This window comes from Eleutherodactylus coqui, chromosome 4 (assembly GCF_035609145.1).
Source record: "Eleutherodactylus coqui strain aEleCoq1 chromosome 4, aEleCoq1.hap1, whole genome shotgun sequence".
Taxonomy (NCBI): domain Eukaryota; kingdom Metazoa; phylum Chordata; class Amphibia; order Anura; family Eleutherodactylidae; genus Eleutherodactylus; species Eleutherodactylus coqui.
In genome coordinates, this window is record NC_089840.1 from 3,615,621 (window position 1) to 3,642,556 (window position 26,936).

The 26,936-nt window shown below is 49.5% G+C and overlaps 2 protein-coding genes across 4 annotated transcripts; one reads left to right on the plus strand and one right to left on the minus strand.

Annotated features, from left to right (window-relative positions):
- The first annotated feature begins 593 nt into the window (after nt 1-593).
- LOC136625038 (uncharacterized) lies at nt 594-6,968 on the plus strand. Of its 3 annotated transcripts, XM_066598969.1 has the most exons (4): nt 594-1,102; nt 2,024-2,215; nt 4,586-4,630; nt 5,608-6,968. In XM_066598969.1, exons 1-4 carry the CDS (start codon nt 739-741, stop codon nt 6,195-6,197), a joined length of 1,191 nt encoding a protein of 396 aa, XP_066455066.1. In that variant the 5' UTR covers nt 594-738; the 3' UTR covers nt 6,198-6,968. The 3 variants fall into 3 exon arrangements, with proteins under 3 accessions (XP_066455066.1, XP_066455064.1, XP_066455065.1); XM_066598967.1 differs by lacking the exon at nt 5,608-6,968 and having other exon boundaries at nt 4,586-5,575; XM_066598968.1 differs by lacking the exon at nt 594-1,102 and having other exon boundaries at nt 1,456-4,630.
- Nucleotides 6,969-19,164: 12,196 nt separating this feature from the next.
- LOC136625020 (GATA zinc finger domain-containing protein 14-like) lies at nt 19,165-23,139 on the minus strand. Its single transcript, XM_066598938.1, has 3 exons — nt 23,109-23,139; nt 21,623-22,828; nt 19,165-19,361 (listed from the first exon to the last, which is right to left on the minus strand). The coding sequence occupies exons 1-3, from the start codon at nt 23,137-23,139 to the stop codon at nt 19,165-19,167; spliced, it is 1,434 nt and encodes a 477-aa protein (XP_066455035.1).
- Nucleotides 23,140-26,936: the final 3,797 nt, after the last annotated feature.

A 26,936-nucleotide genomic window follows, 5' to 3' on the forward strand; every position in this document is an offset into this window, starting at 1 on the left:
CCCCTTTAAGCCACAATAGCGGCAAGAGTGCCCCCCCCCCCCCTCCCAACAACTTTTACTTCTGAAAAGCCCTCATTAGCATGGCATACCTTAGCTAAGCACCACACTACCTCCAACAAAGCACAATCACTGCCTGCATGACACTCCGCTGCCACTTCTCCTGGGTTACATGCTGCCCAACCGCCCCCCCCCCCCCCCCCCCACAGCGCACACCAAAGTGTCCCTGCACAGCCTTCAGCTGCCCTCATGCCACACCACCCTCATGTCTATTTAGAAGTGTGTCTGCCATGAGGAGGAACCGCAGGCACACACTGCAGAGGTTGGCACGGCTAGGCAGCGACCCTCTTTAAAAGGGGCGGGGCGATAGCCCACAATGCTGTACAGAAGCAATGAGAAATAGAATCCTGTGCCACCGCCATCAGGAGCTGCACACGTGGGCATAGCAATGGGGAACCCATGTGCCACACACTATTCATTCTGTCAAGGTGTCTGCATGCCCCAGTCAGACCGGGCTTTTTAATTCATAGACACAGGCAGGTACAACTCCCTATTGTGAAGTCTAGATAGCAGCAAAGCTTACTGGCGAAGATGCTGAGGACTGGAGGGGAGGGGTCAGGAAGAAAGGAAGTGACCAGGGGTTAGGGGTGGAGTTAGCAGGGTTAGAGGAAGAAGAAGGAAGAGGAAGATCATTCTGGACCGGGAGAAGAAGAGTGAAGACGGACCCAGAACAGCTGAAGAATGGAGGAGCTAATGCGGATGATCAAGGACGTGGTGGCCAGCCAGGGCACAAGCTGGCTCGTGAAGATGGCTGAAGACCTTTCGGGGACGACAGCGGCGGAAGAAGGAGCGAGCACCAGCCAGCCGGTTTTGCCCAGCAGCGAGGAGCCACGTGGAAGACCAACCCGGAGAAGAAACCCGCCAGCGCGACTGAGCCCCAGCCCGGTGGCGAAGAGAGGCGGACGTAACAGCAGCCCAAGACCGGAGCGACTCGGAGGGAACAGCGCCGTGCGGTCTCAGCGCGGTAGGGAGGAGGCGGAACCAGCAGAACGCATGGGAGTCGGTGAGCCAGAGGTAGCGGAGAGGACAACACTTACCCGTGGAGGTACGGCAGCGTCCAGGTCGGGTAAGTCCAGCACGGGAGGAGGTATCCCCGCGGCTGACGGCAGTACAAGGAGCGAGGTCCCAAGGAGCGAGGTCCCGGAGCGCTCGCCACGTGCAGCAGCAGGCGCGCGTAGGGTTCCGCGCACAGGATATAGATCCGGCCGCGGAGATGCAGCGACCGTTAGGAGGGAGATGCCAGAGAGTGCATCTCCCTCATCGTGCGCCGCGAGTAGCGGGGGGGAGAGTGGGGGGGGAGGGAGGGGAATCGAAAAAGGCCAGTCAAACAGAGGGCAGAATATTCGCCACCAGCACTTAGGGGGGGATAGGGGGGGGGCAGCGACCAGAATAGAGGAGGTGGACGATTTTCGCGCTACAGCGCGGAAGGGGCGATCATTTCATCGCTCAAAAGCAGCGACAGTTCGCACCACAGCGCGGTATGGGGCGGGCGCCGGGAGCGGAAAATCAGCGTATTTTCGCCCACCAGCGCGGAGCAGGCCGGCAGACAGCGAAGAAGAGGCGGCGAATTTTCGCGCCATAGCGCGGGGGGGCCGGGGGCCTCCAACTGTGTCTTCAGCCAGGCGCAGGGAGTTCAGGGTTTCATCCAGCAGCAGTGTAGAGAGGGACTCCCCGGAGCATTGCGCAGCGCGCAATAGCTTAAGCCGCCCCCGTCATAGCAGCGGTAGAGTTATAGGGCAGGATAGGTGCAGGCAGTTAGAGGGGGCAAGGAGCAGGCGTACAGCTAGGGCGCGCGAGGAGCGCAGCTGCTCATCATCTTCAGCAGAACGAGAGGAGACGAGGAGGAGCAGATTCGTACGGGGTGATCAGGCAGAAGCGGTGACTTGGAGGGAAGGGCAGAGCAACCGAGAGGTGGAGATGCAGGTCATGAGGAATTTGTTTTCACGGTCACCGGCTTCTTCTGCAGATATCAGACAAGGAGAGCGCGGGAGCAGACCGGGTAACAGGATGTCAGCCTGCGGGGCTACAATGTCAAGGAGCCCGAGGAGCCGGCGTGTCCCCCAAGAAAGTGGCACGGCACGATACGCACGGGAGTACCAACAAACATCACTGCCCGCCCCTAACGTTCCCTTGGCTATGCCGGAGGTCAACGAGGCGGGTGAGTCGTTTCAGTTAAATAAAGTTTGGGATAATGTGTCCGGCACGAGCCGGAAGGATGAATTTATGGTGGCTCTCAGAGCCTTGGTGGATAAATGTGATATGGATAAAGGGCTTCTAGTGTCCTATGATAAACCGGGGAGGGCGGCCTCGCCCGAGGTTGGTGGTCCAGCACAAGGACAAAGGTGCCTGCCCTCGGTGGCAGGGGTGAGCGAGGGTCTGAAATTAGCAGACTCGCTGTTTTGTGGAGTAGCCCCGTTGGATGCGGGGCTGGAGAACGAAGTGGTATCAAAAATTATAAATGGTAACTATGTGGATATATGGTCGCTGTTATCAGTCGAACACGTGTCAGTTGACAGGGAAAGGTTCACTGAACGTGGGAGCGAGAAAAAACCCAAAGTAGCCAAAACATTTGGGAATTGGCTACAGGCCTTTTTGATTTTGGCACATGTAGTGTGCAAGCAGCAGCCGCAGAAGGGCCCGGAATTGCTCGTGTACATCAACACGATCCACAGTGCATATAAGTTGCACGGGGGATCGGCTTGGTGGCGATACGACGAAGATTTTCGTCGCAGAATTTCGGGTTCACAGCAGATCAGTTGGGCGTCAAAGGCGACAGACGTTTGGATCCAGTTGATCCTGGCGCAGAAACCCGTAAAACATAGCTTTCAAGGATCGGCCGCAGGAGCCAGCGGACAGCAGGCTGCTGCGGCCCCAAAACCGTCCGGTTCTTGCTGGGCCTTCAACGAAGGCCACTGCCGTTTTTACGCATCGTGCAAATTTCGGCACGAATGCTCGGTCTGCGGAGGTTCGCACACGGCGTTGCGTTGTTTCCGACGCCAACGAGCGACGGGAGTTCCCGGCACAGGGGCGAACGCCGGTGAGCGTCCAGTACCTGGAGCCGTGGCTCGACCGGTACCCACGGAGACTGGAAGCAAACCTGCTTAGAGCGGGGTTTGCTGAAGGTTTCTTTATCCCGCATTCCCCAGTTTCGTCGGCGTCTTTTTGCCAGAATTTAAAGTCCGCTCGCGATAATAAGCAGTTGGTGATGGAGAAGTTGCTGAAGGAGGTAGAATTGGGTCGAATGGCGGGCCCATTTCGGGAACCGCCTTTCGTGAACTTGCGAGTTTCCCCTTTGGGACTGGTACCGAAGAAGGAAGCTGGCAAGTTCAGACTTATCCATCACCTATCCTATCCGTCGGGTGAATCAGTCAACGACGGGATATCAAAAGAGCAAGCGGCGGTGTCATATGCGTCTTTCGACTGCGCGGTTGCATTAGTTAGACAGGCAGGTAAAGGCGCTTGGTTGGCAAAGGCCGATATTGAATCGGCCTTCCGGCTCCTGCCGGTGCATCCGCAGTGTTTTCATCTGCTGGGATGCAGCATCGAGGACCAGTTTTTTGTGGACATGTGCCTACCGATGGGTTGCTCTATCTCCTGTTATTATTTTGAGGTTTTTAGTTCATTCTTGGAATGGATGTTAAGAGTGGAGACGGGCATCTCATCGGTATCGCATTATTTGGATGATTTTCTTTTTGTTGGTCAGGCAAATTCGACGGCCTGCGAGTTTTTACTTTCGTCGTTTCGTAGTTTGATGAAAAAAGCCGGGGTCCCCTTGTCGGATGAGAAGACGGTTGGCCCCGCATCGAGGCTCGGTTTTTTAGGCATAGAAATCGACACGGAGGAAATGACTTTCCACTTGCCGGATGAAAAAGTGGCGCGTTTGCGCCAAGTCGTGGAGTTGGTGGGCAGTTCTCGGAAGGTTACACTGCACCAACTTCAAGTATTGTTAGGGTTGTTGAATTTCGCGTGCAGGGTCATTCCGATGGGGCGAGCCTTTTCCCGGCGGTTGTCACTAGCAACGAAAGGGGTAAAGGAACCCCATCATTTTGTCAGGGTGACAAAAGGGATGAGATCAGACCTGCACATATGGAGAGTTTTTCTGAGTTCATTTAACGGTCAAGTAATATGTCTGGAGGAGGAGAAGCAGAATGAAGAGATCGGCTTGGTATCGGATGCAGCTGGTTCTTATGGATTCGGAGTAATATTGGGTGATCAATGGTGTTGTGCTGCATGGCCGGATACATGGATTGAAAGAAAATGGATAAAGAACACAGCGTTATTGGAGATTTTCCCTTTGGTGGTGGCAATGGAAATATGGGGCCAGAGGTTGGCCAACGGTAATATTTGCTTTTGGTCAGATAATCAATCGGTGGTGCAAATGGTCAACAAGCAATCGTCATCCTCAACGTTGGTGCTGGCAGCATTACGCCATTTGATCTTACGGTGTTTACAGCACAATGTTAAGTTTAAAGCGAGACATGTACCAGGATATTTGAATGCTACTGCTGATGCTCTTTCTCGTTTTCAGATGTCACATTTCAGGGAGCTGCACCCGACGGCGGAGGTCGAGGGGGTATGTTGCCCTGCTTTCTTGTGGGAAGTGATAGAGGAGAGCTGTTAGCTCTCGTTAAAGCGTCAGTAACAAGTACCACATGGAACCGATATAACAAAGTATGGAAAGAATGGTTAGCAGCGGCGGGTGGAATTTTTCCAACAGAAGTAAGAGCAAGGGCGGTGACATTAGATGTCCTGTCCGCGATGCGTAAAAGCGGGTCTTCAGCGGATGCGGCGAAAAAACGACTATCGGCCATAGCATTTTTGTTGCGCTTACACGGGACAAGAGACGTGACGAAGGACTTCGTTTTTGGGCAAATAATAAAAGGGTGGAAGAAGGACAGGGTGACCAAGGACGGCAGGCGCCCTATCACGTTCGAGTTATTAAATGCTATTCTCAACGTGGTGGAGTCGGTCTGCACAGATGCTTCCGAAGCTGAGCTTTTTCGCGCGGCTTTTTCCATCGCCTTTTTTGCCGCATTACGCATCGGGGAGTTAGTAGCGGCGTGCAAGTCAAAGCCCGGGGGGCTGTTTTTCTCAGACGTGGTAATTGACAAAGACTGTATTAAGATAGGTGTCAGAAGATCAAAGACAGACATATACGGGATGGGAGAATGGATTAGAGTGGGAAAATTGGGGACAAAGTGGTGCCCGGTGTTACTGGTAAAGGAGTTCGCCAAGAGACACTGTGGGACTGGTCCGTTTTTGTGCCATGCGTCGGGTTTTCCCCTAACTAAATACCAATTTACGGCGGTCATGCGGAATAGCATTAGAATGCTAGGCCTTAACCCCTTGGAATTCGGATCACATTCGTTTAGGATCGGAGCTGCGACGTCCGCTTTTGCGTGTGGCATGGGTATCGAGGGGGTTAAGAAGGTGGGTCGTTGGAAATCAGATGCTTATCGGTCATATTTTCGGCCAAATCTGAGAGTTCTATAATATTGTTTATGGTGTTGCGATTTCTGCTTTGGTTTTGTTCTTTTATTTTATCCACAGTGTCGGATTGGACAGTATGGGTGGTGGGCCACTCCTATGTATACTGGGCGAAAAAGAGAGCCAGAAATAGGCCCATTGGCGTGAATTTAGGCCTTAATGTGCAAGTGCGTTGGCTTGGTATTAGAGGATTACAATGGCCCAGGCTGCTCCAGGAGGTTTTAAAAATCAGCAGCTGGAAGAATGACAGAGTGATATTAGTTATTCACGCTGGAGGAAATGATCTTGGGAAGATAAAGGTGGCTGAGTTGATAGCATTGATGAAAGCGGACATTTTTCGTTTCAAGGAATTTTTTAAGAAGGTCGTAATTGTTTGGTCAGACATCGTGGCCAGAAGAATTTGGAGAGAGGCAAGAGATAATGAAGCCATCGAGAGAGTAAGGAAGACTGTCAATTTTAGGATATCAAAGCATGTGCGAGCGTTAGGTGGGATAGCAATACGTCATTGGGAGCTGGAGAGAAGAGAGCGCGGGATGATGCGAGGTGACGGAGTGCATCTTAGCGACATAGGGCTAGATACCTTTTTATCTAGGTTGCAGGATGGGGTAGAGTCGGCTCTTTTGCTGGCATGTGGGGGGCGGAGTGCAGCATAGTAATATGCTGCATCCTTCGTGGCGGAATTTGAGGACTTCCATGCCAGCAAGAAATGGAAGGGCTTTTTCAGGCCGAGAGGGGCCTTCTTACGCCTCAGTTTTACGACGTTAGAATCGGACATTTTTATTTTTTGGCATGGAAGGAGAAAAATAGAGGATTCGTTAAAAGGTTTTATACAGTTTAATAAAGGCTGTGGCCTACCCACAATATGCCAGCATATAGTCGTATGGTGTCTTTGTTTAATGGGGAACGGGGGTTAATGGGTAAGTCCCTCCAGTCTAGATAGCAGCAAAGCTTACTGGCGAAGATGCTGAGGACTGGAGGGGAGGGGTCAGGAAGAAAGGAAGTGACCAGGGGTTAGGGGTGGAGTTAGCAGGGTTAGAGGAAGAAGAAGGAAGAGGAAGATCATTCTGGACCGGGAGAAGAAGAGTGAAGACGCCCGCCCACCCGCCCTCTGAGCTGAGGGGGGGGGATGAAGAGAATTATTAGAGGGGTGATGGGATTAATGTTACAGGAAGTTGTCACAGCCGGTAGGCGGAATTTGAGGACTTCCATGCCAGCAAGAAATGGAAGGGCTTTTTCAGGCCGAGAGGGGCCTTCTTACGCCTCAGTTTTACGACGTTAGAATCGGACATTTTTATTTTTTGGCATGGAAGGAGAAAAATAGAGGATTCGTTAAAAGGTTTTATACAGTTTAATAAAGGCTGTGGCCTACCCACAATATGCCAGCATATAGTCGTATGGTGTCTTTGTTTAATGGGGAACGGGGGTTAATGGGTAAGTCCCTCCAGTCCCTGTGGACTGACAGCATGGGTGGCTCCCTGGAACCCACCGGCGGTACATAAAAATATCCCATTGCATTGCCCAACACAGCTGAGGTAGTAATGCCGTGCGTAATACAGGTGGGCTTCGGCCCACACTGCATGCCCCAGTCAGACTGGGGTTCTTTACAAGTGGACAGATGTAGGTTAAACTCCGTGTGCACCTACAGCATGGGTGGGTGCCAGGAAGCCACCGGCGGTACATAAATATATCCCATTGCATTGCCCAGCACAGCGGATGTAACGTCAGCTGTAATGCAGGTGGGCTAAAAATTCATTTGATTACACTGTAGGCGAGGGCCCCCAAAAATTGCTGTACCAACAGTACTAATGTACATCCCAAAAAATTGGCCATGGCCAGCCAAGAGGGCAGGTGAAACCCATTAATTGCTTTGGTTAATGTGGCTTAAGTGGTAACTAGGCCTGGAGGCAGCCCAGTGTAACGAAAAATTGGTTCAAGTTAAAGTTCCAACGCTTTTAAGCGCATTGAAACTTATAAAAATTGTTCTGAAAAATTATATGAGTGAGCCTTGTGGGCCTAAGAAAAATTGCCCGTTCCGCGTGATTACGTGAGGTTTCAGGAGGAGGACCAGGAGGAGGAGGAGGAGGAATATTAGACACAGATTGATGAAGCAGAAATGTCCCCGTTTTGGATGGTGAGAGAGAACGATGCTTCCATCCGCGGGTGCAGCCTACGTATTGCTTAGGTATCGCTGCTGTCCGCTGGTGGAGAAGAGAAGTCTGGGGAAATCCAGCCTTTGTTCATCTTGATGAGTGTTAGCCTGTCGGCACTGTCGGTTGACAGGCGGGTACGCTTATCCGTGATGATTCCCCCAGCCACACTAAACACCCTCTCCGACAAGACGCTAGCCGCAGGACAAGCAAGCACCTCCAGGGCATACAGCGCGAGTTCAGGCCACGTGTCCAGCTTCGACACCCAGTAGTTGTAGGTGGCAGAGGCGTCACCGAGGACGGTCATGCGATCCGCTACGTACTCCCTCACCATCCTTTTACAGTGCTCCCGCCGACTCAGCCGTGACTGGGGAGCGGTGACACAGTCTTGGTGGGGAGCCATAAAGCTGGCAAAGGCCTTGGAGAGTGTTCCCCTGCCTGCGCTGAACATGCTGCCTGATCTCCGCACCTCCCCTGCTACCTGGCCCTCGGTACTGCGCCTTCGGCCACTAGCGCTGTCGGATGGGAATTTTACCATCAGCTTGTCCGCCAGGGTCCTGTGGTATAGCAACATTCTCGAACCCCTTTCCTCTTCGGGAATGAGAGTGGGAAGGTTCTCCTAATAGCGTGGGTCGAGCAGTGTGTACACCCAGTAATCCGTAGTGGCCAGAATGCGTGTAACGCGAGGGTCATGAGAAAGGCATCCTAACATGAAGTCAGCCATGTGTGCCAGGGTACCTGTACGCAACACATGGCTGTCTTCACTAGGAAGATCACTTTCAGGATCCTCCTCCTCTTCCTCCTCCTCAGGCCATACACGCTGAAAGGATGACAGCCCAGCAGCATGTGTACCCTCACCAGTGGGCCAAGCTGTGTCTTCCCCCTCCTCCTCATCTTCCTCCTCCTCCTCCTCCTCCTCACCGCGCTGAGAAATAGACAGGAGGGTGCCCTGACTATCCAGCGACATACTGTCTTCCCCCGGCTCTGTTTCCGAGCGCAAAGCGTCTGCCTTTATGCTTTGCAGGGAACTTCTCAAGAGGCATAGCAGAGGAATGGTGACGCTAATGATTGCAGCATCGCCGCTCACCATCTGGGTAGACTCCTCAAATTTTCCGAGGACCTGGCAGATGGCTGCCAACCAGGCCCACTCTTCTGTAAATAATTGAGGAGGCTGACTCCCACTGCGCCGCCCATGTTGGAGTTGGTATTCCACTATAGCTCTACGCTGCTCATAGAGCCTGGCCAACATGTGCAGCGTAGAGTTCCACCGTGTGGGCACGTCGCACAGCAGTCGGTGCACTGGCAGATGTTGCAGTGTCCGCAGGGTGGCAGCGTGCCGTTGGGATTTGCGGAAATGTGCACAGACCCGGCGCACCTTTCCGAGCAGGTCTGACAAGCGTGGGTAGCTTTTCGGAAAGCGCTGAACCACCAAATTAAACACATGGGCCAGGCATGGCACGTGCGTGAGGCTGCCGAGCTGCCGAGCCACCACCAGCTTACGGCCGTTGTCACACACGACCATGCCCGGTTGGAGGCTCAGCGGCGCAAGCCAGCGGTCGGTCTGCTCTGTCAGACCCTGCAGCAGTTCGTGGGCCGTGTGCCTCTTCTCTCCTAAGCTGAGTAGTTTCAGCACGGCCTGCTGACGCTTGCCCACCGCTGTGCTGCCACGCCGCGTGACACCGACTGCTGGCGACGTGCTGCTGACACATCTTGATTGTGAGACAGAGGTTGCGTTAGAGGAGGAGGAGGGTGGTTTAGTGGAGGAAGCATACACCGCCGCAGATACCACCACCGAGCTGGGGCCCGCAATTCTGGGGGTGGGTAGGACGTGAGCAGTCCCAGGCTCTGACTCTGTCCCAGCCTCCACTAAATTCACCCAATGTGCCGTCAGGGAGATATAGTGGCCCTGCCCGCCTGTGCTTGTCCACGTGTCCGTTGTTAAGTGGACCTTGGCAGTAACCGCGTTGGTGAGGGCGCGTACAATGTTGCGGGAGACGTGGTCGTGCAGGGCTGGGACGGCACATCGGGAAAAGTAGTGGCGACTGGGAACCGAGTAGCGCGGGGCCGCCGCCGCTATCATGCTTTTGAAAGCCTCCGTTTCCACAAGCCTATACGGCAGCATCTCCAGGCTGATCAATTTGGCAATGTGCACGTTTAACGCTTGAGCGTGCGGGTGCGTGGCGGCGTAGTTGCGCTTGCGCTCAAACTGTGGCGCTAGTGACGTCTGGACGCTACGCTGAGAGACATTGCTGGATGGGGCCGATGACAGCGGAGGTGAGGGTGTGGGTGCAGGCCAGGAGACGGTAGTGCCTGTGTCCTCAGAGGGGGGTTGGATCTCAGTGGCAGGTTGGGGCACAGGGGAAGAGGCAGCGGTGCAAACCGGAGGCGGTGAACGGGCATCGTCCCACCTTGTGGGGTGCTTGGCCATCATATGCCTGCGCATGCTGGTGGTGGTGCCTCCCCAGCTGATCTTGGCGCGACAAAGGTTGCACACCACTGTTCGTCGGTCATCAGGCGTCTCTGTGAAAAACTGCCACACCGTAGAGCACCTTGACCTCTGCAGGGTGGCATGGCGCGAGGGGGCGCTTTGGAAAACAGTTGGTGGATTATTCGGTCTAGCCCTGCCTCTACCCCTGGCCACCGCACTGGCTCGGCCTGTGCCCACACCCTCACTTGGCCCTCCGCGTCCTCGGCCGCGTCCACGTCCTCTAGGCCTACCCCTACCCCTCAGCATGCTGTATTACCAGTGATTTGATTTCCCAGGCAGGAAAGAAATTGGCGCAAGGCTGCACTCAACCGTAGCTGGTTGCGTCTGATTTTTGTACGTTGTACACGCAGCACACACGTACACGGAGACCTTAGGACTGACACAGGCAGGCCAAATAGAATTTTTTCCCTGCTTTTTACAAGGAACACCCACACTGCGTGTATTAAATGAATAATAAATGTCTTCTGGCCCTGCCTACACAATTCTATCCCTGTAGTATTAATGCCGGGTGCAATGCTCTGCACAGCCGGTTTTGAGAAAAAAAAAAAAAAATGCAACACTGCTAACAGCAGCCTGGACAGTACTGCACACGGATAGATGTGGCCCTAGAAAGGACCGTTGGGGTTCTTGAAGCCTACACTAACTCCTAACACTCTCCCTGCCTAACCACCACTTCTGTCCCTATTGCAGGGCGCAATGCTCTGCAGATCCAATTTTGGAAAAAAAAAAAAAAATACAAAAGTGTTACAGCAGGCTTGCGCCAAATTATTTCCTGGCATTCCGTAAGCGAAGTCAGCCTCCAACCACAGGCCAATAAGCGGCACATTTAATTACAGCGTTCTGTTTCTGCACTACTGCTAATACACCATGCTGAGGGGTAGGGGTAGGCCTAGAGGACATGGACGCGGGCGAGGACGCGGAGGGCCAAGTGAGGGTGTGGGCACAGGCCGAGCCAGTGCGGTGGCCAGGGGTAGAGGCAGGGCCAGACCGAATAATCCACCAACTGGTTCCCAAAGCGCCGCCTCGCGCCATGCCACCCTGCAGAGGCCGAGGTGCTCAAAGGTGTGGCAGTTTTTCACAGAGACGCCTGACGACCGACGAACAGTGGTGTGCAACCTTTGTCGCGCCAAGATCAGCTGGGGAGCCACCACCACCAGCATGCGCAGGCATATGATGGCCAAGCACCCCACAAGGTGGGACGATGCCCGTTCACCGCCTCCGGTTTGCACCGCTGCCTCTTCCCCTGTGCCCCAACCTGCCACTGAGATCCAACCCCGCTCTGAGGACACAGGCACTACCGTCTCCCGGCCTGCACCCACACCCTCACCTCCGCTGTCCTCGGCCCCATCCAGCAATGTCTCTCAGCGCACCGTCCAGACGTCGCTAGCGCCACAGTTTGAGCGCAAGCGCAAGTACGACGCCACGCACCCGCACGCTCAAGCGTTAAACGTGCACATAGCCAAATTGATCAGCCTAGAGATGCTGCCGTATAGGGTTGTGGAAACGGAGGCTTTCAAAAGCATGATGGTGGCGGCGGCCCTCGCTACTCGGTCCCCAGTCGCCACTACTTTTCCCGATGTGCCATCCCAGCCCTGCACGACCACGTCTCCCGCAACATTGTACGCGCCCTCACCAACGCGGTTACTGCCAAGGTCCACTTAACAACGGACACGTGGACAAGCACAGGCGGGCAGGGCCACTATATCTCCCTGACGGCACATTGGGTGAATTTAGTGGAGGCTGGGACCGAGTCAGAGCCTGGGACCGCTCACGTCCTACCCACCCCCAGAATTGCGGGCCCCAGCTCGGGGGTGGTATCTGCGGAGGTGTATGCTTCCTCCACTAAACCACCCTCCTCCTCCTCCTCCTCCTACGCAACCTCTGTCTCGCAATCAAGATGTGTCAGCAGCAGCAGCACGTCGCCAGCAGTCGGTGTCGCGCGTCGTGGCAGCACAGCGGTGGGCAAGCGTCAGCAGGCCGTGCTGAAACTACTCAGCTTAGGAGAGAAGAGGCACAGGGCCCACGAACTGCTGCAGGGTCTGACAGAGCAGACCGACCGCTGGCTTGCGCCGCTGAGCCTCCAACCGGGCATGGTCGTGTGTGACAACGGCCGTAACCTGGTGGCGGCTCTGCAGCTCTGCAGCCTCACGCACGTGCCATGCCTGGCCCATGTCTTTAATTTGGTGGTTCAGCGCTTTCTGAAAAGCTACCCACGTTTGTCAGACCTGCTCGTAAAGGTGCGCCGGCTCTGTGCACATTTCCGCAAGTCCCACACGGACGCTGCCACCCTGCGCACCCTGCAACATCGGTTTAATCTGCCAGTGCACCGACTGCTGTGCGACGTGCCCACACGGTGGAACTCTACGCTCCACATGTTGGCCAGGCTCTATGAGCAGCGTAGAGCTATAGTAGAATACCAACTCCAACATGGGCGGCGCAGTGGGAGTCAGCCTCCTCAATTATTTACAGAAGAGTGGGCCTGGTTGGCAGCCATCTGCCAGGTCCTTGGAAACTTTGAGGAGTCTACCCAGTTGGTGAGCGGGGATGCTGCAATCATTAGCGTCACCATTCCTCTGCTATGCCTCTTGAGAACTTCCCTGCAAAGCATAAAGCAGACGCTTTGGAGGCGGGGGAAGACAGTATGTCGCTGGATAGTCAGCGGGGGAAGACAGTATGTCGCTGGATAGTCAGAGCACCCTCATGTCTATATCTCAGCGCGTTGAGGAGGAGGGGGAGGAGCATGAGGAGGAGGGGGAAGAGACAGCTTGGCCCACTGCTGAGGGTACAGATGCAGCTTGCCTGTCATCCTTTCAGCGTGTATGGCCTGAGGAGGAGGAGGAGGAGGATCCTGAAAGTGATCTTCCTAGTGAGGACAGCCATGTGTTGCGTACAGGTACCCTGGCACACATGGCTGACTTCATGTTAGGATGCCTTTCTCGTGACCCTCGCGTTACACGCATTCTGGCCACTACGGATTACTGGGTGTATACACTGCTCGACCCACGGTATAAGGAGAACCTTTCCACTCTCATTCCCGAAGAGGAAAGGGGTTCGAGAATGATGCTATACCACAGGACCCTGGCGGACAAACTGATGGTAAACTTCCCATCCGACAGCGCTAGTGGCCGAAGGCGCAGTTCCGAGGCCCAGGTAGCAGGGGAGGCACGGAGATCAGGCAGCATGTACAGCGCAGGCAGGGGAACATTATCCAAGGCCTTTGCCAGCTTTATGGCTCCCCAGCAAGACTGTGTCACCGCTCCCCAGTCAAGGCTGAGTCGGCGGGAGCACTGTAAAAGGATGGTGAGGGAGTACGTAGCCGATCGCACGACCATCCTTGGTGACGCCTCTGCCCCCTACAACTACTGGGTGTCGAAGCTGGACATGTGGCCTGAACTAGCGCTGTACGCCCTGGAGGTGCTTGCTTGTCCTGCGGCTAGCGTCTTGTCAGAGAGGGTGTTTAGTGCGGCTGGGGGAATCATCACAGATAAGCGTACCCGCCTGTCAACCGACAGTGCCGACAGGCTAACACTCATCAAGATGAACAAAGCCTGGATTTCCCCAGACTTCTCTTCTCCACCAGCGGACAGCAGCGATACCTAAGCAATACGTAGGCTGCACCCGCGGATGGAAGCATCGTTCTCTATCACCATCCAAAACGGGGACATTTCTGCTTCATCAATCTGTGTATAATATTCATCCTCCTCCTCCTGCTCCTCCTCCTGAAACCTCACGTAATCACGCTGAACGGGCAATTTTTCTTAGGCCCACAAGGCTCACTCAAATAATTTTTGTAAACAATGTTTATACGTTTCAATGCTCATTAAAGCGTTGAAACTTTCACCTCAACCAATTTTTATTTTAACTGGGCTGCCTCCAGGCCTAGTTACAAATTAAGCCACATTAACCAAAGCGATTAATGGGTTTCACCTGCCCTCTTGGTTGGGCATGGCCAATTTTTCTCAGGTACATTAGTACTGTTGGTACACCAATTTTTTGGGGCCCTCACCTACAGTGTAATCATAGTAATTTTTTGCCCACCTGCATTACAGCTGACGTTACATCAGCTGGGTTGGGCACTGCAATGGGATATATTTATGTACCACCGGTGGGTTCCAGGGAGTTGTAACTGCATGTGTCCACTTCTAAAGAACCCCAGTGTGACTGGGGCATGCAGTGTGGGCCGAAGCCCACCTGCATTAAACATGACATTACCTCAGCTGTGATGGGCAATGCAATGGGATATATTTATGTACCGCCGGTGGGTTCCAGGGAGCCACCCATGCTGTGGGTGCACACGGAATTCCCATTGCGGAGTTGTACCTGCCTGTGACTATTTATAAAAAGAAACGCGGTCTGACTGGGGCATGCAGACACCTTGACAGAATGAATAAATAGTGTGTGGCACATAGGTTCCCCATTGCTATGCCCTCCAGATGGAGGTGGCACAGGATTGGATTTCTCATTGCTTCTGTACAGCATTGTGGACTATCGCCCCGCCCCTTTTAAAGAGGGTCGCTGCCTAGCCGTGCCAACCCTCTGCAGTGTGTGCCTGCGGTTCCTCGTCATGGCAGACGCACTTATAAATAGACATGAGGGTGGTGTGGCATGAGGGCAGCTGAAGGCTGCGCAGGGACACTTTGGTGTGCGCTGTAGACACTGGGTCGTGCGGGGGGGGGAGGGGGGGTTGGGCAGCATGTAACCCAGGAGAAGTGGCAGCGGAGTGTCATGCAGGCAGTGATTGTGCTTTGTTGAAGGTAGTGTGGTGCTTAGCTAAGGTATGCATTGCTAATGAGGGCTTTTCAGAAGTAAAAGTTGTTGGGGGGGGGGGGGGGCACTCTTGCCGGTATTGTGGCTTAATAGTGGGACCTGGGAACTTGAGATGCAGCCCAACATGTAGCCCCTCGCCTGCCCTATCCGTTGCTGTGTCGTTCCCATCACTTTCTTGAATTGCCCCGATTTTCACAAATGAAAACCTTAGCGGAGCATCGGCGATATACAAAAATGCTCGGGTCGCCCATTGACTTCAATGGGGTTCGTTACTCGAAACGAACCCTCGAGCATCGCGAAAAATTCGTCCCGAATAACGAGCACCCGAGCATTTTGGTGCTCGCTCATCTCTAATTGCTACAGATCCTTTATGTACGTTCTTTACTTGTGTAGGTAACATTTTCCGGGATCTGACTTGTTGCCGTATTCTGTGTGAAGGCATTGGGGTCGTTTACCTTAATCCCTCCTAGTATATACTCATACTTATGTGTGATACCCCGATCATGTGACAGCAGGGCTTTGTGTTTAACACGCTCTATGTTGGATTACGCCTGCTCACTTTACGAGGTATGGTGTGTTATGTCTATAATGGTGTTTTATGTCTATAATGGTGTTTTATGTCTATAATGGTGTTTTATGACTATAGTGGTAAGCCCCACTTTGATTTCTTACGGGTTAAGTTAGTTTAGACATCCACTTCCTTAAACATCCGCCTCATGTGATGAGTGACTGTCATGTGACTGTAGTGTTACCGGCTCCTACTTAGTATCCTGCGTGCCTCCCGCTGACTTGTTACACAGTTTGGCCATTGCCAAGCAACAGGCGCATGTGCCCTGTGTATATTACATTGAGTGATAAGCAACGCAAGACTTAAGAGATCCGCGCATGCACACTACATCTTTTAGGACGCCAGGTTAACATGGTGGAGGAGGCGGCACATGCAGCTATGGATCCAGTCTGTCCTTATTTGGTATGTGGGTTGGTTCCACAGATGTATATCATTATGTTTTGATTATGTGGGGGTTAGAGATGAGCGAACGTACTCGTCCGAGCTTGATGCTCGGGCGAATATTAGGGTGTTCGGGATGTTCGTTATTCGTAACGAACACCACACGATGTTCGGATGTTCGGGTTACTTTAACTTTCTTCCCTGAGAAATCATTTCTATATGCGCTCAATGGGGCCGGCGGCAGCAGCGCCAACCCCATTGAGAACATATAGAAGACAAATCCTTCTTCTCTGCCACAGCTGGAACAGCTGTGACAGAGAAGAACGATGTTTGCCCATTGAATTCAATGGAGCCGTCAATACAGCCGACTCCACTGAATGCAATGGGCTGCCGGCGATCGCGGGATGAATTGTCGGAAAGGGGTTAAATATATAAGCCCTTTCCTGCAATTCATCCAGAAATGTGTAAAAATAAAAAATATATATATACTCACCTGGTGCCGACAGACGGAGTTCAGCGCGGCAGGCTGCAGTTCTCCTGAACTGCTCTGAACAGCTGTGAGTAGTATTCAGCAGCCGGGGATTTAAAATCCCCGCCTGCTGAATAAGATGCCTCTGAATGGTCACAGCCTGACCAATCAGAGGCCAGCCCTCACTCACACCCATTCATGAATTCATGAATGGGTGTGAGTGAGGGCTGGCCTCTGATTGGTCAGGCTGTGACCATTCAGAGGCATCTTATTCAGCAGGCGGGGATTTTAAATCCCCGGCTGCTGAATACTACTCACAGCTGTTCAGAGCAGTTCAGGAGAACTGCAGCCTGCCGCGCTGAACTCCGTCTGTCGGCACCAGGTGAGTATATATATATTTTTTATTTTTACACATTTCTGGATGAATTGCAGGAAAGGGCTTATATATTTAACCCCTTTCCGACAATTCATCCCGCGATCGCCGGCAGCCCATTGCATTCAGTGGAGTCGGCTGTATTGACGGCTCCATTGAATTCAATGGGCTAACATCGTTCTTCTCTGCCACAGCTGTTACAGCTGTGGCAGAGGAGAACTTGCTGTGTCGTTCCCATCATTTTCTTGAATTGCCAAGATTTTCACACATGAAAACCTTAGCGAGCATCGGCGAAATACAAAAATGTTCCGGTCGCCCATTGACTTCAATGGGGTTCGTTATTCGAAACGAACACCCGAACATCGCGGGAAGTTCGTTTCGAATAACGCGAACCCGAACATTTTGGTGTTCGCTCATCTTTAGTGGGGGTGTCTTTCTTTGTGATTGGTGCTCTTGTATATGTAGTTTGTTACTCAAGTGTTATGTGGTGTATGTTCGAAGTAAGCTTGAAAAAGGCCAATGCTGGCCGAGAGGTAACCTGCTTATTTTAATAGAATATGGAGTAATAAAGATTTTTGTTTCACTTGAAGTTTACCGTCTGTGCTGCCACTTCCTCTACTACGTTTGGTTCATAGTCTCACGACGGTGAGGAAGAGAGACATCGCAAGACTATGAATGTTGCTTAGCAACGCTTGAATCTCCCTAACAGCGCTCGCCACTATACTTTAACATGGGAACTTGACGTGGCCCGATGGGTCACTCAATATACCCAACTCACATCTTAGGATTTTACGGCAGTGGCGATGGTCTAAGGAATCGAATGACACCAAAATCATCCACCTAAGGTGAGGCAAGGTGCTCGAAGACTGGTGCAAGAAAAAGCATGTAGGCTTCTTTATATTAGATTCCCATTCTCCGTTATAAAGACCTGTATAAAGGGTCTGACATTGATTTGCAGAAATGCTACCATCCAATAGGTGGCGCTGCAGAGATATTGTTCTATCTTCCTAATTGGCACAGTCCAAGGAAACACAAGGCAAGAGGAGGTGCATCAGTGCAGTTTGAGTTGGAGCACCGCTTACAGGTTGCTTCTAATGTCACAGAATCATCTGTTGTGATGGGCATGAGGAGCCACATCCATGCCGCCCGCTCTGCCCCATGAACATTGCTTCTGTTCCCAGTCCTTGCTCCTACAGTCTCAGCTACAGGCTTAGTTGCTGACAGAACCTCACCCAGCTGTATTAATAGGGTCCGCGGCGCCACCTACCATCTGCCATGTACAATGCTGGTGTGTCTGCAAAGTGCAGTAAATGTGAGTCACCTGGAGAATATATATATATGGGTCCTAGTCTCATTAATCAATTCCTATATATGATATTTGCCGGGCATTATGTGATTGCCTTGGCAACTGTACTGCCCAGCGCACAATAGGGTATCTCCATGAGGTAGAGAACCAATGACTTTACACTTCAGGGTGACTTCACAGATTGCATATTAATGCAAAGGGCAATACATTTTAACGCCCTCTTGTGGGAGTGACACAGATTTCATTTATTTGCATGTAACAACTGCAGATTTCATTGCAGACTTTGGTGCTAATTTGTCGCTTCCTTCCACAGGTGTCATTTTTCCCGACTTCGATGTAATGAGCGGTTTGTGATGTCACTTTGCTGCCCTCTACTGCCAATTGTTAAACTTACAGCTGTAGTACCAGTGCTGTTACCACTAGATGGCAGTGCAGCCCTATAAATAGTATGCCATATTTGCCACCACAAGCTCAGACCTCTGATTACTCCTTGGATCACTCCTCAGTCTTCTGGGAGAACTGAAGCCGCCCGGCGGAGGACAGGAAGCTGCACAACTTGTTCCTGTCCTCTCTGACACAAATTAGTGCAAGAAATCGGATTTCATTTAAAGTTTCCCTCCAATTTGGAGCTGTCTTGTTATAAGCAGTGCCAGCCGGAGGTTAGATGGCACCTCAGCCCCTCCAAGCATAAGAAGAGATGCTATATATCGCACTGATGGGCAATCTGCTTGGGCACTAAACTGCATGCCTACACCGGATCAGCTCAATGCATAAATAGTGTACCAGAACCAAGCTCACACATAAATGCCTTACCAGAAACAAGCTGGGTATGTAAATACACCAGAACCAAGCTCAGAACATAAATACAGTAGGAAAACTTAGTTATTGTGTTGTCGGGGTGCCTATTGGGCAGACAGCGGCATCTGAGAACATCAGAAGGGAGGAGACAGAGACAGGAGGAGGAGTCATGTAGCTCCATAGAATGCATGGCAGAAGATCATATGGCGAGGCAGACCTAAGAGGGGTGACCAGCCCCGGCCTACATCACCGCGGTCCTCGCCCACAAACTGGTGGCTGATGCTGCATGTAGTTGAGGTGGCCATGACTAGAGTTGTCCATGTCTACATCTGATGACGTAGGAGGTCTCTCAGGCTGTTCTCTACTGTCCATACACGGACTGCGGACTCCTCCACACCTGAGGTTCCATCTGGAGTCTCTGTTAGTGAAATAGTGCAGCATGCAGCACTGCTGTGTCCTGTGAAATCCCAAACCACCGAATGGAAGCGGAACCCCATAACAGAGCCAGAAAATGAAAGCACTGATATGAAGAAAGATGCAACCATTTAGTGTTGATGCGTCTTGTGCTAGACAATCATCACAGACCATTCTGGATCCCTACGCTCTCTGCAGGGGTCATCACAGCATCACAGACTGGTCGGGGTCCCTATGCTCTCCGCAGGGTTCATCACAGCCATACAGACCAGTCAGGGTCCCTAAGCTCTCCGCAGGGGTCATCACAGCATCACAGACCGGTCGGGGTCCCTAAGCTCTCCGCAGGGTTCATCACAGCCATACAGACCAGTCAGGGTCCCTAAGCTCTCCGCAGGGGTCATCACAGCATCACAGACCGGTCGGGGTCCCTAAGCTCTCCGCAGGGGTCATCACAGCATCACAGACCAGTCAGGGTCCCTACGCTCTCCGCAGGGGTCAACGCAGCATCACAGACTGGTCGGGGTCCCTACGCTCTCCGCAGGGTTCATCACAGACCAGTCAGGGTCCCTAAGATCTCCGCAGAGATCATCACAGAATCAAAGACTAGTCGTGGTCCCTACGCTCTCCACAGGGGTCATCGCATCATCACAGACCGGTCGGGGTCCCTACGCTCTCCACAGGGTTCATCACAGCCATACAGACCAGTCAGGGTCCCTAAGCTCTCCTCAGGGGTCATCACAGTATCACAGACCGGTCGGGGTCCCTACACTCTCCGCAGGGGTCATCACAACCTCACAAACTAGTTGGGGTCCCTATGCTCTCCTCAGGGGTCATCACAGTATCACAGACCGGTCGGGGTCCCTACGCTCACCACTGGGGTCATCACACCATCACAGGCTGGTCGGGGTCCCTACGGTCTCCGCTGTGGTCATCACAGCATCACAGACCATTCTGGATCTCTACGCTCTCCACAGGGGTCATCACAGCATCACAGACCGGTCGGGGTCCCTACGCTCACCACTGAGGTCATCACACCATCACAGGCCGGTCGGGGTCCCTACGCTCTCCACAGTGGTCATCACAGCATCACAGACCATTCTGGATCCCTACGCTCTCTGCAGGGGTCATCACAGCATCATAAACCGATCGGGGTCTCTACGCTCTCCACAGGAGTCATCACAGCATCACAGACCGGTCGGGGTCCCTACGCTCACCACTGGGGTCATCACACCATCACAGGCTGGTCGGGGTCCCTACGCTCTCCGCAGTGGTCATCACAGCATCACAGACCATTCTGGATCTCTACGCTCTCCACAGGAGTCATCACAGCATCACAGACCGGTCGGGGTCCCTACGCTCTCCACAGGGGTCATCACAGCATCACAGGCCAGTCGGGGTCCCTATGCTCTGCCTAGTTATGTAGTGTTAAGGTAGCAGATATGGAGTACTGTGAGACCCCCGTAGCCTTATTGACCGCTGCAGAGGGCAACCCCTTCCTGTTCTCCCGGCTCCCACTGACTTCAGTATAGAGGGGGGTCTTTGCAGCGCCTCTCTGGCTCCTCTAGTTGAGGGGTCCCGACTGGGTGGGCGTCTCTAGATCCTAATAGGACGTATGGGTAAGAGGCAGAAAACCCTTTTAATGAGTGGGAGTTAATGAATCCTCTGCTAGTACCTCCTGTCCGTGCGGCTCTGATTATGTAAGACGGTGTCACATGAAGTAACGGCTTCCTGGCGCGGGCGCCGCGTCTGCTGAGAGCGACTTACACAATGAAAGATGCAACAACTGAAACAGATTGCAAAACCCGGACTAGTGCGATGCGTTACACACGGCGGCCACGCGGCGAACGGCCGACGCAAGCTTCCACTATCCTACTTCCTTGCTGGTGCCACCAATAACTCTTTGTGACGCCACAACATCCCCCATGAGCCGCGCACCCTTTTTTTTTCATTTTCAGTTTTTCCTCCCTACTTTCAAAAAATCCTTTGGCCAGACTCCAGAGCTGTAAGCAGAATCCTCCCGCCGGCCGTCATCCGCAGTACAACTGTTTGGTCTTTTTGGTTTATATTACCCACGCCGTCGCTTAGCGATGGGAATGTAATTGCGTTTGGGCTGCGGTTATATCCACGACCATAGAGGACAGCGCGCTCTGTGTCGCACATATCCACGGTAAAATACAACATACTGCGTTTTATTTTTTGCCTGCGGATTACGCAATTCCAACACACTAAGGTGATCAGAACTGTGTAAGGGGATGCAGTAGATTGCCTGTGAGTTACTGTGTGTCAAACACATGGACAGAGACAGCCGAATCTGCAGTACAATTCCGGTCATGTGAGACCACTCTAGATCTTTTATTTATCTATCACCGTCTGACGGAGTGTGGTTGTTGTTGTTGTGGTTGTTGTTGTTGTGGTTGTTGTTGTTGTGGTTGTTGTTGTGGTTGTTGTTGTGGTTGTTGTTGTGGTTGTTGTTGTTGTGGTTGTTGTTGTTGTTGTTGTGGTTGTTGTGGTTGTTGTTGTGGTTGTTGTTGTTGTGGTTGTTGTTGTTGTTGTTGTTGTGGTTGTTGTTGTGGTTGTTGTTGGTGTGGTTCTTGTTGTGGTGGTTGTTGTTGTTGCAGTTGTGGTTGTGGTTCTTGTTGTGGTTCTTGTTGTTGTTGTTATGGTTGTTGTTGTGGTTCTTATTTTTGGTGTGGTTGTTGTTGTGATTGTTGTTGCAGTTGTTGTTGTTGTTGTGGTTGTTGTGGTTGTTGTTATGGTTGTTATTGTGGTTCTTGTTTTTGGTGCTGCTGTTGTTGTTGTGGTTGTGGTTGTTGTTGTGGTTCTTGTTTTTGGTGTGGTTGTTGCTGTTCTTGTTTTTGGTGAGGTTGTTGTTGTTGCAGTTGTTGTGATTGTTGTTGCAGTTGTTGTTGTTGTTGTGGTTCTTGTTTTTGGTGTGGTTGTTGTTGTTGTTGTGGTTGTTGTTATGGTTGTTATTGTGGTTCTTGTTTTTGGTGCTGTTGTTGTGGTTGTGGTTCTTGTTGTTGTTGGTGTGGTTCTTGTTGTTGTGGTTGTTGTTGTTGGTGTGGTGGTTGTTGTTGTGGTTCTTGTTGTTGGTGTGGTGGTTGTTGTTGTTGTTGTTATGGTTGTTATTGTGGTTCTTGTTTTTGGTGCTGTTGTTGTTGTTGTGGTTGTGGTTCTTGTTGTTGTTGGTGTGGTTCTTGTTGTTGTGGTTGTTGTTGTTGGTGTGGTGGTTGTTGTTGTGGTTCTTGTTGTTGGTGTGGTGGTTGTTGTTGTTGTTATGGTTGTTATTGTGGTTCTTGTTTTTGGTGCTGTTGCTGTTGTTGTGGTTGTTGTTGTGGTTCTTGTTGTTGTTGTTGTTGGTGTGGTTCTTGTTGTTGTGGTTGTTGTTGTTGTGGTTCTTGTTGTTGGTGTGGTTCTTGTTGGTGTGGTTCTTGTTGTTGTGGTTGTTGTTGTTGTGGTTCTTGTTGTTGTTGTTGTTGGTGTGGTTGTTGTTGTTGTGGTTGTTGTTGTTGTGGTTCTTTTGTTGGTGTGGTGGTTGTTGTTGTGGTTGTTGTTGTTGTGGTTGCGGTTCTTCTTGTTGCGGTCGTATTTTTCACTGACACAACGTAATGGACCGTATAATGGACTGAAAGACATTAAGAATTCCTAAATGGCGTGAAATAGAACAAAAAGTAATTCCGCCATCTTTGGGGCTCTTGCTTCTACGGCGTAAACACTGTGGCAAACATCACATGACAACATTATTCCGCGGGTCGGTGAGATTATTACGAGACCAAACTTATGTATGTGTATACACACACACACACACATATATATATATTTTAGCTGCACTAATTTTAAAAAACCAAAATACCTTCAGAAACAAACTTATTTTCTGCCGCCATCACTGTTTTTTATCCATGGACAGACTTTGTGCGGCCCGTTTTTTGTGGGATTTTCTATTGGTGCCATTTTGGAGAACAACTTTTCGATTGCTTTTTATTACATGTTTTCTTAGAGATGCCGTAACCAAGAAAGCCCAGTGCTGGCGCTGTGTAGGTTTTCTGATGACGTTCACCGTGCATAGAGAAAGATACGATTCTTTGGTAGATCGGACTTTTATGGACGCAGCGATACCAAATATGTTTTACTGTTTTGGTGTTTTCATTAGAAATATAGGAAAGGGTTCTATATTATTAAAAAAACAACCAAAAAAATTATATTTCCTTTTATTTAAGTGATATGGAGCATGCTGGTATAACCCGGGTATCTCCTGTATATACTGATATGGAGCATGCTGGTATAACCTGGGTATCTCCAGTATATAATTATATATGTTCAGCTGGTATAAGTTATACATCCTGTATATAGTGATATGGAGCATGCTGGTATAACCTGGGTATCTCCTGTATATAATTATATATGTACAGCTGGTATAAGTTATACATCTCCTGTATATAGTGATATGGAGCATGCTGGTATAACCTGCGTATCTTCAGTATAATTATATATGTACAGCTGGTATAAGTTATACAGCTCCTGTATATAGTGATATGGAGCATGCTGGTATAACCTGGGTATCTCCTGTATGTAATTATATATGTACAGCTGGTATAAGTTATACAGCTCCTGTATATAGTGATATGGAGCATGCTGGTATAACCGGGGTATCTCCTGTATATAATTATATATGTACAGCTGGTATAAGTTATACATCTCCTGTATATAGTGATATGGAGCATGCTGGTATAACCTGGGTATCTCCTGTATATAATTATATATGTACAGCTGGTATAAGTTATACCTCCTGTATATAGTGATATGGAGCGAGCTGGTATAACCTGGGTATCTCCTGTACATAATTATATATGTACAGCTGGTATAAGTTATATATCTCCTGTATATAGTGATATGGAGCATGCTGGTATAACCTGGGTATCCCTTGTATATAATTATACATGTACGGCTGGTATAAGTTTTTCGTCCTGTATATAGTGATATGAAGCATGCTGGTATAACCTGGGTATCTCCTGTGCATAATTATATATGTACAGCTGGTATAGGTTATACACTTCCTGTATATAGTGATACGGAGCATCCTGGTATCACCTGGGTATCTCATGTATATAATTATATATGTACAGCTGCTATAAGTTATACATCCCACTGTATATAGTGATATAGAGCAAGCTGGTATAACCTGGGTATCTCCTGTATATAATTATATATGTACAGCTGGTATAGGTTATACTTCCTTCTGTATATAGTGATATGGAGCATGCTGGTATAACCTGGGTATCTCCTGTATATAATTATACATGTACAGCTGGTATAGGTTATACATCTCCTGTATATAGTGATATGGAGCATGCTGGTATAACCTGGGTATCTCCTGTATATAATTATATATGTACAGCTGGTATAGGTTATACATCTCCTGTATATAGTGATATGGAGCATGCTAATATAACCTGGGTATCTCCTGTATATAATTATATATGTACAGCTGGTATAAGTTATACGTCTCCTGTATTTAGCGACATGGAGCATGCTGGTATAACCTGGGTATCTCCTTATATAATTATATATGTACAGCTGGTATAAGTTATACACCTCCTGTATATAGTGATATGGAGCATGCTGGTGTAACCTGGGTATTTACTGTATATAATTACATATGTACAGCTAGTTTAAGTTATATATCCTGTATATAGTGATATGGAGCATGCTGGTATAACCTTGGTATCTTCAGTATAATTATATATGTACAGCTAGTATAAGCTATACATCTTCTGTATATCGTGATATGGAGCATGCTGGTATAACCTGGGTATCCCTTGTATATAATTATACATGTACAGCTGGTATAAGTTTTTCGTCCTGTATATAGTGATATGAAGCATGCTGGTATAACCAGGGTATCTCCTGTGCATAATTATATATGTACAGCTGGTATAGGTTATACACTTCCTGTATATAGTGATATGGAGCATCCTGGTATCACCTGGGTATCTCATGTATATAATTATATCTGTACAGCTGCTATAAGTTATACATCCCACTGTATATAGTGATATAGAGCAAGCTGGTATAACCTGGGTATCTCCTGTATATAATTATATATGTACAGCTGGTATAGGTTATACATCTCCTGTATATAGTGATATGGAGCATGCTAATATAACCTGGGTATCTCCTGTATATAATTATATATGTACAGCTTGTATAAGTTATACATCTCCTGTATTTAGCGACATGGAGCATGCTGGTGTAACCTGGGTATTTACTGTATATAATTACATATGTACAGCTAATTTAAGTTATATATCCTGTATATAGTGATATGGAGCATGCTGGTATAACCTTGGTATCTTCAGTATAATTATATATGTACAGCTAGTATAAGTTATACATCTCCTGTATATAGTGATATGGAGCATGCTGGTATAACCTTGGTATATCCTCTATACAATTATATATCTATAGCTGGTAAAAGTTATACATCTCCTGTATATAGCGATATGGAGCATGCTGGTATAACCTGGGTATCTCCTGTATATAATTATATATGTACAGCTGGTATAAGTTATACATCTCCTGTATATAGTCATATGGAGCATGCTGGTATAACCTGGGTATCTCCTGTATATAATTATATATGTACAGCTGGTATAGGTTATATATCCTGTATATAGTCATATAGCCCATGCTTGTATAACCTGGGTATCTTCGGTATAATTATATATGTACAGCTGGTATAAGTTATACATCTCCTGTATATAGTGGTATGGAGCATGCTGGTATAACCTGGGTATCTACTGTATTTAATTATATATGTACAGCTGGTATAAGCTATACATCTTCTTTATATAGTGATATGGAGCATGCTGGTATAACCTGGGTATCCCCTGTATTTAATTATATATGTACAGCTGGTATAAGTTATACATCGCCTGTGTATAGTGATATGGAGCATGCTGGTGTAACATGGGTATCTCCTGTATATAGTGATATGGATCATGCTGGTATAACCTGCGTTTCTTATGTATTTAAATATATATGTAAAGCTGATATAAGTTATACATCTCCCAATATATAGTCATATGGACGATGCTGGTATAACCTGGGTATATCCTGTGTATAATTATATATGTACAGCTGGTATAAGTTATATATCCTGTATAAAGTGATATGGAGCATGCTGGTATAACCTGGGTATCCCCTGTATATAATTATATATGTACAGCTGGTATAAGTTATATATCCTGTCTATAATCATATGGGGCATGCTGGTATACCTGGGTATCTACTGTATATAATTATATATTTATAGCTGGTATAAGTCATACATCTCCTGTATATATAGTGATATGGAGCATGCTGGTATAACCTGGGTATCTCCTGTATGTAATTATATATTTACAGCTGGTATAAGTTATACATCCTGCATATAGTGATATGGAGCATGCTGGTATAACCTGGGTATCTCCTGTATATAATTATATATGTACAGCTGGTATAAGTTATACATGTCCTGTATATAGTGATATGGAGCATGCTGGTATAACATGGGTATCTTCGGTATAATTATATATGTACAGCTGGTATAAGTTATACATCCTGTATATAGTGATATGGAGCATGCTGGTTTAACCTGGGTATCTCCTGTATATAATTATATATGTACAGCTGGTATAAGTTA

Bases quoted from the DNA above. Each gene is read 5' to 3' on its own strand.
- LOC136625020 (XM_066598938.1), bottom strand. From the start codon at position 23,139: ATGGCGGCAGAAAATAAGTTTGTTTCTGAAG. The intron at 22,829-23,108 runs GTATTTTGGTTT...GACCGCAACAAG, and splicing joins AAATAAGTTTGTTTCTGAAG to AAGAACCGCAACCACAACAA. The intron at 19,362-21,622 runs GTGATAGATAAA...TCTTCATATCAG, and splicing joins CAACCACACTCCGTCAGACG to TGCTTTCATTTTCTGGCTCT.
- LOC136625038 (XM_066598967.1), top strand. From the start codon at position 739: ATGGAGGAGCTAATGCGGATGATCAAGGACGTGGTGGCCAGCCAGGGC. The intron at 1,103-2,023 runs GTACGGCAGCGT...CTTCTTCTGCAG, and splicing joins GACAACACTTACCCGTGGAG to ATATCAGACAAGGAGAGCGC. The intron at 2,216-4,585 runs GTGAGTCGTTTC...TCTCGTTTTCAG, and splicing joins GCCGGAGGTCAACGAGGCGG to ATGTCACATTTCAGGGAGCT.